We start from the raw sequence: 17,500 nt of genomic DNA, 5'->3' as shown, positions 1-17,500 counted from the left end.
TTGTTGCAGACTAACCGTATAGCCTGTATCCTGGCTGTGTTGTTGTTGTTGCAGACTAACCGTATAGCCTGTATCCTGGCTGTGTTGTTGTTGCAGACTAACCGTATAGCTCGTATCCTGGCTGTGTTGTTGTTGCAGACTAACCGTATAGCCTGTATCCTGGTTGTGTTGTTGTTGCAGACTAACCGTATAGCCTGTATCCTGGCTGTGTTGTTGTTGTTGCAGACTAACCGTATAGCTCGTATCCTGGCTGTGTTGTTGTTGTTGCAGACCACCGTATAGCCTGTATCCTGGCTGTGTTGTTGTTGTTGCAGACTAACCGTATAGCCTGTATCCTGGCTGTGTTGTTGTTGTTGCAGACCACCGTATAGCCTGTATCCTGGCTGTGTTGTTGTTGTTGCAGACTAACCATATAGCCTGTATCCTGGCTGTGTTGTTGTTGCAGACTAACCGTATAGCCTGTATCCTGGCTGTGTTGTTGTTGCAGACTAACCGTATAGCCTGTATCCTGGCTGTGTTGTTGTTGCAGACTAACCGTATCGCCTGTATCCTGGCTGTGTTGTTGTTGCAGACTAACCGTATAGCCTGTATCCTGGCTGTGTTGTTGTTGTTGCAGACTAACCGTATAGCCTGTATCCTGGCTGTGTTGTTGTTGCAGACTAACCGTATAGCCTGTATCCTGGCTGTGTTGTTGTTGTTGCAGACTAACCGTATAGCCTGTATCCTGGCTGTGTTGTTGTTGCAGACTAACCGTATAGCCTGTATCCTGGCTGTGTTGTTGTTGTTGCAGACTAACCGTATAGCCTGTATCCTGGCTGTGTTGTTGTTGCAGACTAACCGTATAGCTCGTATCCTGGCTGTGTTGTTGTTGCAGACTAACCGTATAGCCTGTATCCTGGTTGTGTTGTTGTTGCAGACTAACCGTATAGCCTGTATCCTGGCTGTGTTGTTGTTGTTGCAGACTAACCGTATAGCTCGTATCCTGGCTGTGTTGTTGTTGTTGCAGACCACCGTATAGCCTGTATCCTGGCTGTGTTGTTGTTGTTGCAGACTAACCGTATAGCCTGTATCCTGGCTGTGTTGTTGTTGTTGCAGACCACCGTATAGCCTGTATCCTGGCTGTGTTGTTGTTGTTGCAGACTAACCATATAGCCTGTATCCTGGCTGTGTTGTTGTTGCAGACTAACCGTATAGCCTGTATCCTGGCTGTGTTGTTGTTGTTGCAGACTAACCGTATAGCCTGTATCCTGGCTGTGTTGTTGTTGCAGACTAACCGTATAGCTCGTATCCTGGCTGTGTTGTTGTTGCAGACTAACCGTATAGCCTGTATCCTGGTTGTGTTGTTGTTGCAGACTAACCGTATAGCCTGTATCCTGGCTGTGTTGTTGTTGTTGCAGACTAACCGTATAGCTCGTATCCTGGCTGTGTTGTTGTTGTTGCAGACCACCGTATAGCCTGTATCCTGGCTGTGTTGTTGTTGTTGCAGACTAACCGTATAGCCTGTATCCTGGCTGTGTTGTTGTTGTTGCAGACCACCGTATAGCCTGTATCCTGGCTGTGTTGTTGTTGTTGCAGACTAACCATATAGCCTGTATCCTGGCTGTGTTGTTGTTGTTGCAGACTAACCGTATAGCTCGTATCCTGGCTGTGTTGTTGTTGTTGCAGACTAACCGTATAGCCTGTATCCTGGCTGTGTTGTTGTTGTTGCAGACTAACCGTATAGCTCGTATCCTGGCTGTGTTGTTGTTGTTGCAGACTTGTTGTTGTTGCAGACTTGTTGTGTTGTTGTTGTTGCAGACTTGTTGTTGTTGCAGACCGTATAGCCTGTATCCTGGCTGTGTTGTTGTTGCAGACTAACCATATAGCCTGTATCCTGGCTGTGTTGTTGTTGCAGACTAACCGTATAGCCTGTATCCTGGCTGTGTTGTTGTTGCAGACTAACCGTATAGCCTGTATCCTGGCTGTGTTGTTGTTGCAGACCACCGTATAGCCTGTATCCTGGCTGTGTTGTTGTTGTTGCAGACTAACCGTATAGCCTGTATCCTGGCTGTGTTGTTGTTGCAGACTAACCGTATAGCCTGTATCCTGGCTGTGTTGTTGTTGTTGCAGACTAACCGTATAGCCTGTATCCTGGCTGTGTTGTTGTTGCAGACTAACCGTATAGCTCGTATCCTGGCTGTGTTGTTGTTGCAGACTAACCGTATAGCCTGTATCCTGGTTGTGTTGTTGTTGCAGACTAACCGTATAGCCTGTATCCTGGCTGTGTTGTTGTTGTTGCAGACTAACCGTATAGCTCGTATCCTGGCTGTGTTGTTGTTGTTGCAGACCACCATATAGCCTGTATCCTGGCTGTGTTGTTGTTGTTGCAGACTAACCGTATAGCCTGTATCCTGGCTGTGTTGTTGTTGTTGCAGACCACCATATAGCCTGTATCCTGGCTGTGTTGTTGTTGTTGCAGACTAACCATATAGCCTGTATCCTGGCTGTGTTGTTGTTGCAGACTAACCGTATAGCCTGTATCCTGGCTGTGTTGTTGTTGTTGCAGACTAACCGTATAGCCTGTATCCTGGCTGTGTTGTTGTTGCAGACTAACCGTATAGCTCGTATCCTGGCTGTGTTGTTGTTGCAGACTAACCGTATAGCCTGTATCCTGGTTGTGTTGTTGTTGCAGACTAACCGTATAGCCTGTATCCTGGCTGTGTTGTTGTTGTTGCAGACTAACCGTATAGCTCGTATCCTGGCTGTGTTGTTGTTGTTGCAGACCACCGTATAGCCTGTATCCTGGCTGTGTTGTTGTTGTTGCAGACTAACCGTATAGCCTGTATCCTGGCTGTGTTGTTGTTGTTGCAGACCACCGTATAGCCTGTATCCTGGCTGTGTTGTTGTTGTTGCAGACTAACCATATAGCCTGTATCCTGGCTGTGTTGTTGTTGTTGCAGACTAACCGTATAGCTCGTATCCTGGCTGTGTTGTTGTTGTTGCAGACTAACCGTATAGCCTGTATCCTGGCTGTGTTGTTGTTGTTGCAGACTAACCGTATAGCTCGTATCCTGGCTGTGTTGTTGTTGTTGCAGACTTGTTGTTGTTGCAGACTTGTTGTGTTGTTGTTGTTGCAGACTTGTTGTTGTTGCAGACCGTATAGCCTGTATACTGGCTGTGTTGTTGTTGCAGACTAACAATATAGCCTGTATCCTGGCTGTGTTGTTGTTGCAGACTAACCGTATAGCCTGTATCCTGGCTGTGTTGTTGTTGCAGACTAACCGTATAGCCTGTATCCTGGCTGTGTTGTTGTTGCAGACTAACCATATAGCCTGTATCCTGGCTGTGTTGTTGTTGTTGCAGACTAACCGTATAGCCTGTATCCTGGCTGTGTTGTTGTTGTTGCAGACTAACCGTATAGCCTGTATCCTGGCTGTGTTGTTGTTGTTGCAGACTAACCGTATAGCTCGTATCCTGGCTGTGTTGTTGTTGTTGCAGACTTGTTGTGTTGTTGTTGTTGCAGACTTGTTGTTGTTGCAGACCGTATAGCCTGTATCCTGGCTGTGTTGTTGTTGCAGACTAACCATATAGCCTGTATCCTGGCTGTGTTGTTGTTGCAGACTAACCGTATAGCCTGTATCCTGGCTGTGTTGTTGTTGCAGACTAACCGTATAGCCTGTATCCTGGCTGTGTTGTTGTTGCAGACTAACCATATAGCCTGTATCCTGGCTGTGTTGTTGTTGCAGACTAACCGTATAGCCTGTATCCTGGCTGTGTTGTTGTTGTTGCAGACTAACCGTATAGCCTGTATCCTGGCTGTGTTGTTGTTGCAGACTAACCGTATAGCCTGTATCCTGGCTGTGTTGTTGTTGTTGCAGACTAACCGTATAGCCTGTATCCTGGCTGTGTTGTTGTTGTTGCAGACTAACCGTATAGCCTGTATCCTGGCTGTGTTGTTGTTGTTGCAGACTAACCGTATAGCCTGTATCCTGGCTGTGTTGTTGTTGTTGCAGACTAACCATATAGCCTGTATCCTGGCTGTGTTGTTGTTGTTGCAGACTAACCGTATAGCCTGTATCCTGGCTGTGTTGTTGTTGTTGCAGACCACCGTATAGCCTGTATCCTGGCTGTGTTGTTGTTGCAGACTAACCGTATAGCCTGTATCCTGGTTGTGTTGTTGTTGTTGCAGACCACCGTATAGCCTGTATCCTGGCTGTGTTGTTGTTGCAGACTAACCGTATAGCCTGTATCCTGGCTGTGTTGTTGTTGTTGCAGACTAACCGTATAGCCTGTATCCTGGCTGTGTTGTTGTTGCAGACTAACCGTATAGCCTGTATCCTGGCTGTGTTGTTGTTGTTGCAGACTAACCGTATAGCCTGTATCCTGGCTGTGTTGTTGTTGCAGACTAACCGTATAGCCTGTATCCTGGCTGTGTTGTTGTTGTTGCAGACTAACCGTATAGCCTGTATCCTGGCTGTGTTGTTGTTGCAGACTAACCGTATAGCTCGTATCCTGGCTGTGTTGTTGTTGCAGACTAACCGTATAGCCTGTATCCTGGTTGTGTTGTTGTTGCAGACTAACCGTATAGCCTGTATCCTGGCTGTGTTGTTGTTGTTGCAGACTAACCGTATAGCTCGTATCCTGGCTGTGTTGTTGTTGTTGCAGACCACCGTATAGCCTGTATCCTGGCTGTGTTGTTGTTGTTGCAGACTAACCGTATAGCCTGTATCCTGGCTGTGTTGTTGTTGTTGCAGACCACCGTATAGCCTGTATCCTGGCTGTGTTGTTGTTGTTGCAGACTAACCATATAGCCTGTATCCTGGCTGTGTTGTTGTTGCAGACTAACCGTATAGCCTGTATCCTGGCTGTGTTGTTGTTGCAGACTAACCGTATAGCCTGTATCCTGGCTGTGTTGTTGTTGCAGACTAACCGTATCGCCTGTATCCTGGCTGTGTTGTTGTTGCAGACTAACCGTATAGCCTGTATCCTGGCTGTGTTGTTGTTGTTGCAGACTAACCGTATAGCCTGTATCCTGGCTGTGTTGTTGTTGCAGACTAACCGTATAGCCTGTATCCTGGCTGTGTTGTTGTTGTTGCAGACTAACCGTATAGCCTGTATCCTGGCTGTGTTGTTGTTGCAGACTAACCGTATAGCCTGTATCCTGGCTGTGTTGTTGTTGTTGCAGACTAACCGTATAGCCTGTATCCTGGCTGTGTTGTTGTTGCAGACTAACCGTATAGCTCGTATCCTGGCTGTGTTGTTGTTGCAGACTAACCGTATAGCCTGTATCCTGGTTGTGTTGTTGTTGCAGACTAACCGTATAGCCTGTATCCTGGCTGTGTTGTTGTTGTTGCAGACTAACCGTATAGCTCGTATCCTGGCTGTGTTGTTGTTGTTGCAGACCACCGTATAGCCTGTATCCTGGCTGTGTTGTTGTTGTTGCAGACTAACCGTATAGCCTGTATCCTGGCTGTGTTGTTGTTGTTGCAGACCACCGTATAGCCTGTATCCTGGCTGTGTTGTTGTTGTTGCAGACTAACCATATAGCCTGTATCCTGGCTGTGTTGTTGTTGCAGACTAACCGTATAGCCTGTATCCTGGCTGTGTTGTTGTTGTTGCAGACTAACCGTATAGCCTGTATCCTGGCTGTGTTGTTGTTGCAGACTAACCGTATAGCTCGTATCCTGGCTGTGTTGTTGTTGCAGACTAACCGTATAGCCTGTATCCTGGTTGTGTTGTTGTTGCAGACTAACCGTATAGCCTGTATCCTGGCTGTGTTGTTGTTGTTGCAGACTAACCGTATAGCTCGTATCCTGGCTGTGTTGTTGTTGTTGCAGACCACCGTATAGCCTGTATCCTGGCTGTGTTGTTGTTGTTGCAGACTAACCGTATAGCCTGTATCCTGGCTGTGTTGTTGTTGTTGCAGACCACCGTATAGCCTGTATCCTGGCTGTGTTGTTGTTGTTGCAGACTAACCATATAGCCTGTATCCTGGCTGTGTTGTTGTTGTTGCAGACTAACCGTATAGCTCGTATCCTGGCTGTGTTGTTGTTGTTGCAGACTAACCGTATAGCCTGTATCCTGGCTGTGTTGTTGTTGTTGCAGACTAACCGTATAGCTCGTATCCTGGCTGTGTTGTTGTTGTTGCAGACTTGTTGTTGTTGCAGACTTGTTGTGTTGTTGTTGTTGCAGACTTGTTGTTGTTGCAGACCGTATAGCCTGTATCCTGGCTGTGTTGTTGTTGCAGACTAACCATATAGCCTGTATCCTGGCTGTGTTGTTGTTGCAGACTAACCGTATAGCCTGTATCCTGGCTGTGTTGTTGTTGCAGACTAACCGTATAGCCTGTATCCTGGCTGTGTTGTTGTTGCAGACCACCGTATAGCCTGTATCCTGGCTGTGTTGTTGTTGTTGCAGACTAACCGTATAGCCTGTATCCTGGCTGTGTTGTTGTTGCAGACTAACCGTATAGCCTGTATCCTGGCTGTGTTGTTGTTGTTGCAGACTAACCGTATAGCCTGTATCCTGGCTGTGTTGTTGTTGCAGACTAACCGTATAGCTCGTATCCTGGCTGTGTTGTTGTTGCAGACTAACCGTATAGCCTGTATCCTGGTTGTGTTGTTGTTGCAGACTAACCGTATAGCCTGTATCCTGGCTGTGTTGTTGTTGTTGCAGACTAACCGTATAGCTCGTATCCTGGCTGTGTTGTTGTTGTTGCAGACCACCATATAGCCTGTATCCTGGCTGTGTTGTTGTTGTTGCAGACTAACCGTATAGCCTGTATCCTGGCTGTGTTGTTGTTGTTGCAGACCACCATATAGCCTGTATCCTGGCTGTGTTGTTGTTGTTGCAGACTAACCATATAGCCTGTATCCTGGCTGTGTTGTTGTTGCAGACTAACCGTATAGCCTGTATCCTGGCTGTGTTGTTGTTGTTGCAGACTAACCGTATAGCCTGTATCCTGGCTGTGTTGTTGTTGCAGACTAACCGTATAGCTCGTATCCTGGCTGTGTTGTTGTTGCAGACTAACCGTATAGCCTGTATCCTGGTTGTGTTGTTGTTGCAGACTAACCGTATAGCCTGTATCCTGGCTGTGTTGTTGTTGTTGCAGACTAACCGTATAGCTCGTATCCTGGCTGTGTTGTTGTTGTTGCAGACCACCGTATAGCCTGTATCCTGGCTGTGTTGTTGTTGTTGCAGACTAACCGTATAGCCTGTATCCTGGCTGTGTTGTTGTTGTTGCAGACCACCGTATAGCCTGTATCCTGGCTGTGTTGTTGTTGTTGCAGACTAACCATATAGCCTGTATCCTGGCTGTGTTGTTGTTGTTGCAGACTAACCGTATAGCTCGTATCCTGGCTGTGTTGTTGTTGTTGCAGACTAACCGTATAGCCTGTATCCTGGCTGTGTTGTTGTTGTTGCAGACTAACCGTATAGCTCGTATCCTGGCTGTGTTGTTGTTGTTGCAGACTTGTTGTTGTTGCAGACTTGTTGTGTTGTTGTTGTTGCAGACTTGTTGTTGTTGCAGACCGTATAGCCTGTATACTGGCTGTGTTGTTGTTGCAGACTAACAATATAGCCTGTATCCTGGCTGTGTTGTTGTTGCAGACTAACCGTATAGCCTGTATCCTGGCTGTGTTGTTGTTGCAGACTAACCGTATAGCCTGTATCCTGGCTGTGTTGTTGTTGCAGACTAACCATATAGCCTGTATCCTGGCTGTGTTGTTGTTGTTGCAGACTAACCGTATAGCCTGTATCCTGGCTGTGTTGTTGTTGTTGCAGACTAACCGTATAGCCTGTATCCTGGCTGTGTTGTTGTTGTTGCAGACTAACCGTATAGCCTGTATCCTGGCTGTGTTGTTGTTGTTGCAGACTTGTTGTGTTGTTGTTGTTGCAGACTTGTTGTTGTTGCAGACCGTATAGCCTGTATCCTGGCTGTGTTGTTGTTGCAGACTAACCATATAGCCTGTATCCTGGCTGTGTTGTTGTTGCAGACTAACCGTATAGCCTGTATCCTGGCTGTGTTGTTGTTGCAGACTAACCGTATAGCCTGTATCCTGGCTGTGTTGTTGTTGCAGACTAACCATATAGCCTGTATCCTGGCTGTGTTGTTGTTGCAGACTAACCGTATAGCCTGTATCCTGGCTGTGTTGTTGTTGTTGCAGACTAACCGTATAGCCTGTATCCTGGCTGTGTTGTTGTTGTTGCAGACTAACCGTATAGCCTGTATCCTGGCTGTGTTGTTGTTGCAGACTAACCATATAGCCTGTATCCTGGCTGTGTTGTTGTTGCAGACTAACCATATAGCCTGTATCCTGGTTGTGTTGTTGTTGTTGCAGACTAACCGTATAGCCTGTATCCTGGCTGTGTTGTTGTTGCAGACTAACCGTATAGCCTGTATCCTGGCTGTGTTGTTGTTGTTGCAGACTAACCGTATAGCCTGTATCTTGGCTGTGTTGTTGTTGCAGACTAACCGTATAGCCTGTATCTTGGCTGTGTTGTTGTTGCAGACTAACTGTATAGCCTGTATCCTGGCTGTGTTGTTGTTGTTGCAGACTAACCGTATAGCCTGTATCCTGGCTGTGTTGTTGTTGCAGACTAACCATATAGCCTGTATCCTGGCTGTGTTGTTGTTGTTGCAGACTAACCGTATAGCCTGTATCCTGGTTGTGTTGTTGTTGCAGACTAACCGTATAGCCTGTATCCTGGCTGTGTTGTTGTTGTTGCAGACTAACCATATAGCCTGTATCCTGGCTGTGTTGTTGTTGCAGACTAACCGTATAGCCTGTATCCTGGCTGTGTTGTTGTTGCAGACTAACCGTATAGCCTGTATCCTGGTTGTGTTGTTGTTGCAGACTAACCGTATAGCCTGTATCCTGGCTGTGTTGTTGTTGTTGCAGACTAACCGTATAGCCTGTATCCTGGCTGTGTTGTTGTTGTTGCAGACTAACCGTATAGCCTGTATCCTGGCTGTGTTGTTGTTGTTGCAGACTAACCGTATAGCCTGTATCCTGGCTGTGTTGTTGTTGTTGCAGACTAACCGTATAGCTCGTATCCTGGCTGTGTTGTTGTTGTTGCAGACTTGTTGTTGTTGCAGACTTGTTGTGTTGTTGTTGTTGCAGACTTGTTGTTGTTGCAGACCGTATAGCCTGTATCCTGGCTGTGTTGTTGTTGCAGACTAACCGTATAGCCTGTATCCTGGCTGTGTTGTTGTTGTTGCAGACTAACCGTATAGCCTGTATCCTGGTTGTGTTGTTGTTGTTGCAGACTAACCGTATAGCCTGTATCCTGGCTGTGTTGTTGTTGCAGACTAACCGTATAGCCTGTATCCTGGCTGTGTTGTTGTTGCAGACTAACCGTATAGCCTGTATCCTGGTTGTGTTGTTGTTGCAGACTAACCGTATCGCCCGTATCCTGGCTGGCAGTAAGAAGAAGATCTGTACAAAGAAGCCCAGGTTCATGTCTGCCTGCGCCCAGCTCATCATCGCCTCTCTACTCATCCTGCTGCAGCTGGGCATCATAGTGGCTCTCTTCCTCATGGAACCCCCACAGGTAGGCTGTGCCCACTGTGTGTGTGTGTGTGTGTGTGTGTGTGTGTGTGTGTGTGTGTGTGTGTGTGTGTGTGTGTGTGTGTGTGTGTGTGTGTGTGTGTGAGTGTTTACAGTACGTACATGCTGACACTGTGTCACGGATCCCTCTGGAACGTTCATTGCGCACACCTGGCCCCTATTCCCACTGATTGTATTTGTATATACTCAGCAAAAAAAGAAACGTCCTCTCACTGTCAACTGCATTTATGTTGGAGCAGGGGAGTAACAAACTGGGAACAAAAAGGGAATAAACTTAACGTGTAAATATTTGTTTAAAACATAACAAGATTCAACAACTGAGACATAAACTGAACAAGTTCTACAGACGTGTGACTGACAGAAATGGAATAATGTGTCCCTGAACAAAGGGGGGCGGTCAAAATCAAAAGAAACAGTCAGTATCTGGTGTGGCCACCAGCTGCATTAATTACAGCAGTGCATCTCCTCCTCATGGACTGCACCAGATTTGCCAGTTCTTGCTGTGAGATGTTACCCCACTCTTCCACCAAGGCACCTGCAAGTTCCCAGACATTTCTGGGGGGAATGACCCTAGCCCTCACCCTCCGATCCAACAGGTCCCAGACCTGCTCAATGTGATTGAGATCCGGGCTCTTTGCTGGCCATGGCAGAACACTGACATTCCTGTCTTGCAGGAAATCACACACAGAACGAACAGTATGGCTGGTGGCATTGATATGCTGGAGGGTCATGTCAGGATGAGCCTGCAGGAAGAGTACCACATGAGGGAGGAGGATGTCTTCCCTGTAACGCACAGCATTGAGATTGCCTGCAATGACAACAAGCTCAGTCCGATGATACTGTGACACACCGCCCCAGACCATGACGGACCCTCCACCTCCAAATCGATCCCGTTACAGAGTACAGGCCTCTGTGTAACGCTCATTCCTTCGACGATAGACGCGAATCCGACCATCACCCCTGGTGAGACGAAACCACGACTTATCAGTGAAGAGCACTTTTTGCCAGTCCTGTCTGGTCCAGCGATGGTGGGTTTGTGGCCATAGGCACGTTGTTGCCGGTGATGTCTGGTTAGGATCTGCCTAACAACAGGCCTACAAGCCCTCAGTCCAGCCTCTCTCAGCCTGTTGCGGACAGTCTGAGCACAAATGGAGGGATTGTGCGTTCCTGGTGTAACTCGGGCAGTTGTTGTTGCCATCCTGTACCTGTGGTCTGCCACTGCGGGGACGATCAGCTGTCCGTCTTGTCTCCCTGTAGCTCTGTCTTAGGCGGCTCACAGTTCGGAAATTGCAATTTATTTCCCCGGCCACATCTGCTGTCCTCATGCCTCCTTGCAGCATGCCTATGGCACGTTCACACAGATGAGCAGGGACCCTGGGCATCTTTCTTTTGGTGTTTTTCAGAGTCAGTAGAAAGGCCTCTTTAGTGTCCTAAGTTTTCATAACTGTGACCTTAATTGCCTATCGTCTGTAAGCTGTTAGCGTCTTAACGACGTTCCACAGGTGTATGTTCATTAATTGTTTATTGAACAAGCATGGGAAACAGTGTTTAAACCCTTTACAATGAAGATCTGTGAAGTTATTTTGATATTTACGAATGATCTTTGAAAGACAGGGTCCTGAAAAAGGGACGTTTCTTTTTTTGCTGAGTTTATGTGCCCTTTATTCACTATGGTGCTGTTATTGTTACAATGTCCATTGGTACGTGTGAGTACCTGTGCTGTGTGTTTTGGGCTTTCCTGCCCTTGTGGATTGCACAGATGATTACGGGTCTCGTCCCGTGTGATAATCATTGTGCGCTAGTGTTATTTATTCGAGGTACTCCTCGCTCTTTTGTTTGGGTTTCAACCCTGTGTTTTTGTATAGTGTTTGTTTGGTCTTCGCCCCGTGCCTTTACATGGCACGCCGTAATTTGGGTAAAATAAAAAAAACTAAAAACATTTCTGCGCCTGTCTCCCGATCCTTCATGCCAACGTGACACACTGATGGCTTTACTACCTGCAGGTGATCCACGACTACCCCAGCATCCGGCAGGTCAACCTCATCTGTTACACCACCAACCTGGGCGTGGTGGCGCCGCTGGGCTACAACGGCCTGCTGATCCTGAGCTGCACCTTCTACGCCTTCAAGACGCGTAACGTCCCGGCCAACTTCAACGAGGCCAAGTACATCGCCTTCACCATGTACACCACCTGTATCATCTGGCTGGCCTTCGTGCCCATCTACTTCGGTTCCAACTACAAGATCATCACCATGTGCTTCAGCGTCAGCCTCAGTGCCACTGTGGCGCTCTGCTGCATGTTCGCACCCAAGGTAAGACACACAACACTAGAGATAGAAAGTGGAGACAAACTAACTTCAGCTTTAACAACAAAGGAGTTTGACTGAGGACCTTGAAAAGTAATGTTTTTTGGAAGATTGTGTTTGGTTATAAGGTTATTTATTTGTATTTTATTTATTTATTTTTAGGGGGTACAGAAGTTTACATACACTACGTTGACTGTGCCTTTAAACAGCTTGGAAAATTCCAGAAAATTATGTCATGGCTTTAAAAGCTTCTGATAGGCTAATTGACATCATCAAGGCCTACCTTCAAACTTAGTGCATATTTGCTTGATATCATGAGAAAATCAAAAGAAATCAGCCAAGACCTCAGAAAAAAATTGTACACCTCCATAAGTCTGGTTCATCCTTGGGAACCATTTCCAAATACCTGAAGGTACCACGTTCATCTGTACAAACAATAGCACGCAAGTATAAACACCACGGGACCACGCAGTGGTCATACTGCTCAGGAAGGAGATGCGTTCTGACTCCTAGAGATTAACGTACTTTGGTGCGAAAAGTGCTAATCAATCCCAGAACAGCAGCAAAGGACCTTGTGCAGATGCTGGAGGAAACAGGTACAAAAGTATCTTTATCTACAGTAAAACGAGTCCTATATTGACATATCCTGAAAGGCCGCTCAGCAAGGAAGAAGCCACTGCTCCAAAATCGCCATAAAAAAGCCAGACTACGGTTTGCAACTGCACATGGGGACAAAGATCATACTTTTTGGAGAAATGTTCTCTGCTCTGATGAAACAAAAATCGAACTATTAGGCCATAATGACCATCGTTATGTTTGGAGGAAAAAGGGGGATGCTTGCAAGCTGAAGAACACCATCCCAACCGTGAAGCACGGGGGTGGCAGCATCATGTTTTGGGGGTGCTTTGCTGCAGGAGGGACTGACTGGTGAACTTCACAAAATAGATGGCATCATGAGGAGAAAAATTATGTGGATATATTGAAGCAACATCTCAAGACATCAGTCAGGAAGTTAAAGCTTGGTCGCAAATGGGTCTTCCAAATGGCATACTTCGAAAGTTGTGGCAAAATGGCTTAAGGACAACAAAGTCAAGGTATTGGAGTGGCCATCACAAAGCCCTGACCTCAATCCTATAGAACATTTGTGGGCAGAACTGAAAAGGCGTGTGCGAGCAAAGAGGCATACAAACATGACTCAGTTACACCAGTTCTGTCAGGAGGAATGGGCCAACATTCACCCAACTTATTGTGGGAAGCTTTAGGAAGGCTACCCGGAACGTTTGACCCGAGTTAAATCATGTCAAGGCAATGCTACCAAATACTAATTGAGTGTATGTAAACTTTTGACCCACTGGGAATGTGATGAAATAAATAAATGCTGAAATAAATCATTCTCTCTACTAGTATTCTGACATTTCACATTCTTAAAATAAAGTGGTGATCCTAACTGACCTAAGACAGGAAATTTTCACTAGGATTAAATGTCAGTAATTGTGAGCAACTGCGTTGAAATGTACTTGGCTAAGGTGTATGTAAACTTCCGACTTCAACTGTATATACATACACTACCGTTCAAAAGTTTGGGGTCACTTAGAAATGTCCTTGTTTTTGAAAGAAAATATCATTTTTTGTCCATTAAAATAACATCAAATTGATCAGAAGTACAGTGTCGACATTGTTAATGTTGTAAATGACTATTGTAGCTGGAAACGGCTGATTTTTAATGGAATATCTACATAGGCATACAGAGGCCCATTACCAGCAATCATCACTCCTTTGTTCCAATGCTATTCCAAGTTTATCATTTTAAAAGGCTAACTGATCATTAGAAAACCCTTTTGCAATTATGTTAGCACCACTGAAAACTGTCGTGCTGATTAAAGAAGCAATAAAACTGGCCTTCTTTAGAGTAGTTGAGTATCTGGAGCATCAGCATTTGTGGGTTCGATTACAGGCTCAAAATGGACAGAAAACAAAGACCTTTCTAAAACTCGTCAGTCTATTCTTGTTCTGAGAAATGAAGGCTATTCCATGCGAGGAATTGCCAAGAAACTGAAGGTCACGTACAGCGCTGTGTACTACTCTTTTCACAGAACAGCGCAAACTGTCTCTTAACTAGAATAGAAAGAGGAGTGGGAGGTGCACAACTGAGCAAGAGGACAAGTACATTAGAGTGTCTAGTTTGAGAAACAGACGCCTCACAAGTCCTCAACTGGCAGCTTCATTAAATAGTACCCCTAAAACACCAGTCTCAACGTCAACAGTGAAGAGGCGACTCCAGGATGCTGGCCTTCTAGGCAGAGTTGCAAAGAAAAATCCATATCTCAGATCAGGCAATAAAAATAAAATATTAAGATGGGCAAAAGAACACAGACACTGGACAGAGGAACTCTGCCAAGAACGCCAGCATCCCAGAGTTGCCTCTTCACTGTTGACGTTGAGACTGGTGTTTTGCGGGTACTATTTAATGAAGCTGCCATTTGAGGACTTGTTCCATTCGGTTTGATTTCTATTTGCCATATCAAACTGTGCTCTTTCACAAAAACATATTGGTTATAAGGGGTTTGTGAAGGGTTATAATAGTGTTATATAGTGCCTAGTGTGCAGTCTATGCTTATGAAGGGTTATGAAGCTCTTTGGTCTGCCTCTCTCTCTCTCTCCAGGTGTATATCATCCTGGCCAAGCCGGAGCGTAACGTGCGCAGTGCTTTCACTACGAGCACGGTAGTACGCATGCATGTGGGCGATGGGAAGTCCTCCTCAGCCGCCAGCCGCTCCTCCAGCCTGGCCAACCTCTGGAGGCGACGCGGCTCCGCCGGAGAGACACTCAGGTGTGTGTGTGTGTGTGTGTGTCTGTGTGTGTGTGTGTGTGTGTGTGTGTGTGTGTCGCAGGGAATACATAGAGATGCTGTAAAGGCTGTTTGGGGTCACACAGGAGGTAGAGTTCAGCTGAGGAATGTTTCAGAGATCGGTGCTGGGTCACTGCTCGCTAAGTGAATCTCATTTGAGGGCCGTTTCAGTAACAGCCTTTTTAGTGCAGGGCCATTTCAATGAAGGCCATCTGAGTCAATGCTTCCCCAGCCGCTGTGAGTCTGTCTCTCTCTGTCTGACCTGAGTCCGACCCGCATACCTGATTATACAGACCACTTTCCAGGAGAAAGAGAGAGAGAGGGGGGACAGATAGAGAGAGGGGGAGAGAGAGAGAGATGGAGAGAGGGGGAGGGAGGGAGAGAGAGGGGGAGAGAGAGAGAAGGGGGACAGAGAGAGAGAGGTGGAGAAAGAGAGAGAGATGGAGAGAGGGGGAGGGAGGGAGAGAGAGGGGAGAGAGAGAGAGAAGGGGGACAGAGAGAGAGAGGTGGAGAAAGAGAGAGAGATGGAGAGAGGGGGAGGGAGACAGAGAGGGGGGAGAGAGAGAGAAAGGGAGATAAAAACAATTGGAAGAGGACGGGCTAAAGACCAAGCTCTCTATCTCTAATGGGACAACCATGTGACCAAGCTCTCCATCTCTAATGGGACAACCATGTGACCAAGCTCTCCATCTCTAATGGGACAACCACATGACCAAGCTCTCCATCTCTAATGGGACAACCATGTGACCAAGCTCTCCATCTCTAATGGGACAACCATGTGACCAAGCTCTCCATCTCTAATGGGACAACCATGTGACCAAGCTCTCTATCTCTAATGGGACAACCATGTGACCAAGCTCTCCATCTCTAATGGGACAACCACATGACCAAGCTCTCCATCTCTAATGGGACAACCATGTGACCAAGCTCTCTATCTCTAATGGGACAACCATGTGACCAAGCTCTCCATCTCTAATGGGACAACCACATGACCAAGCTCTCCATCTCTAATGGGACAACCATGTGACCAAGCTCTCCATCTCTAATGGGACAACCACGTGACCAAGCTCTCCATCTCTAATGGGACAACCACATGACCAAGCTCTCCATCTCTAATGGGACAACCACATGACCAAGCTCTCCATCTCTAATGGGACAACCATGTGACCAAGCTCTCCAATCTCTAATGGGACAACCACATGACCAAGCTCTCCATCTCTAATGGGACAACCACATGACCAAGCTCTCCATCTCTAATGGGACAACCAAGTGACCAAGCTCTCCATCTCTAATGGGACAACCATGTGACCAAGCTCTCCATCTCTAATGGGACAACCACATGACCAAGCTCTCCATCTCTAATGGGACAACCACATGACCAAGCTCTCCATCTCTAATGGGACAACCACATGACCAAGCTCTCCATCTCTAATGGGACAACCACGTGACCAAGCTCTCCATCTCTAATGGGACAACCACATGACCAAGCTCTCCATCTCTAATGGGACAACCACGTGACCAAGCTCTCCATCTCTAATGGGACAACCATGTGACCAAGCTCTCCATCTCTAATGGGACAACCATGTGACCAAGCTCTCCAATCTCTAATGGGACAACCACATGACCAAGTTCTCCATCTCTAATGGGACAACCACATGACCAAGCTCTCCATCTCTAATGGGACAACCATGTGACCAAGCTCTCCAATCTCTAATGGGACAACCACATGACCAAGCTCTCCATCTCTAATGGGACAACCATGTGACCAAGCTCTCCATCTCTAATGGGACAACCATGTGACCAAGCTCTCTATCTCTAATGGGACAACCACGTGACCAAGCTCTCCATCTCTAATGGGACAACCACATGACCAAGCTCTCCATCTCTAATGGGACAACCACATGACCAAGCTCTCCATCTCTAATGGGACAACCATGTGACCAAGCTCTCCATCTCTAATGGGACAACCATGTGACCAAGCTCTCCATCTCTAATGGGACAACCATGTGACCAAGCTCTCTATCTCTAATGGGACAACCATGTGACCAAGCTCTCCCTCTCTAATGGGACAACCACATGACCAAGCTCTCCCTCTCTAATGGGACAACCACATGACCAAGCTCTCCATCTCTAATGGGACAACCATGTGACCAAGCTCTCCATCTCTAATGGGACAACCACATGACCAAGCTCTCCCTCTCTAATGGGACAACCACATGACCAAGCTCTCCATCTCTAATAGGACAACCATGTGACCAAGCTCTCCATCTCTAATGGGACAACCACATGACCAAGCTCTCCATCTCTAATGGGACAACCACATGACCAAGCTCTCCATCTCTAATGGGACAACCATGTGACCAAGCTCTCCATCTCTAATGGGACAACCACATGACCAAGCTCTCCATCTCTAATGGGACAACCATGTGACCAAGCTCTCCCTCTCTAATGGGACAACCACATGACCAAGCTCTCCCTCTCTAATGGGACAACCACATGACCAAGCTCTCCATCTCTAATGGGACAACCACATGACCAAGCTCTTCATCTCTAATGGGACAACCATGTGACCAAGCTCTCCATCTCTAATGGGACAACCACATGACCAAGCTCTCCATCTCTAATGGGACAACCACATGACCAAGCTCTCCATCTCTAATGGGACAACCACGTGACCAAGCTCTCCATCTCTAATGGGACAACCATGTGACCAAGCTCTCCATCTCTAATGGGACAACCATGTGACCAAGCTCTCCATCTCTAATGGGACAACCATGTGACCAAGCTCTCCATCTCTA

The 17,500-nt window shown here is 46.8% G+C and overlaps 1 protein-coding gene across 1 annotated transcript in view; it reads left to right on the top strand.

Annotated features, from left to right (window-relative positions):
- LOC115142226 (metabotropic glutamate receptor 5-like) overlaps positions 1-17,500 on the top strand; it is a 130,238-nt gene that overhangs the window by 111,085 nt on the left and 1,653 nt on the right. The window contains exons 13-15 of the mRNA XM_065000518.1: positions 9,373-9,531; positions 11,552-11,860; positions 14,518-14,684. Coding sequence (XP_064856590.1) covers positions 9,373-9,531; positions 11,552-11,860; positions 14,518-14,684 — 635 coding nt within the window. The remainder of the gene's footprint in view (positions 1-9,372; positions 9,532-11,551; positions 11,861-14,517; positions 14,685-17,500) is intronic.

Source organism: Oncorhynchus nerka, linkage group LG14 (genome assembly GCF_034236695.1).
Source record: "Oncorhynchus nerka isolate Pitt River linkage group LG14, Oner_Uvic_2.0, whole genome shotgun sequence".
Lineage (NCBI taxonomy): Eukaryota > Metazoa > Chordata > Actinopteri > Salmoniformes > Salmonidae > Oncorhynchus > Oncorhynchus nerka.
This window is presented reverse-complemented; position numbering and strand designations above follow the sequence as displayed.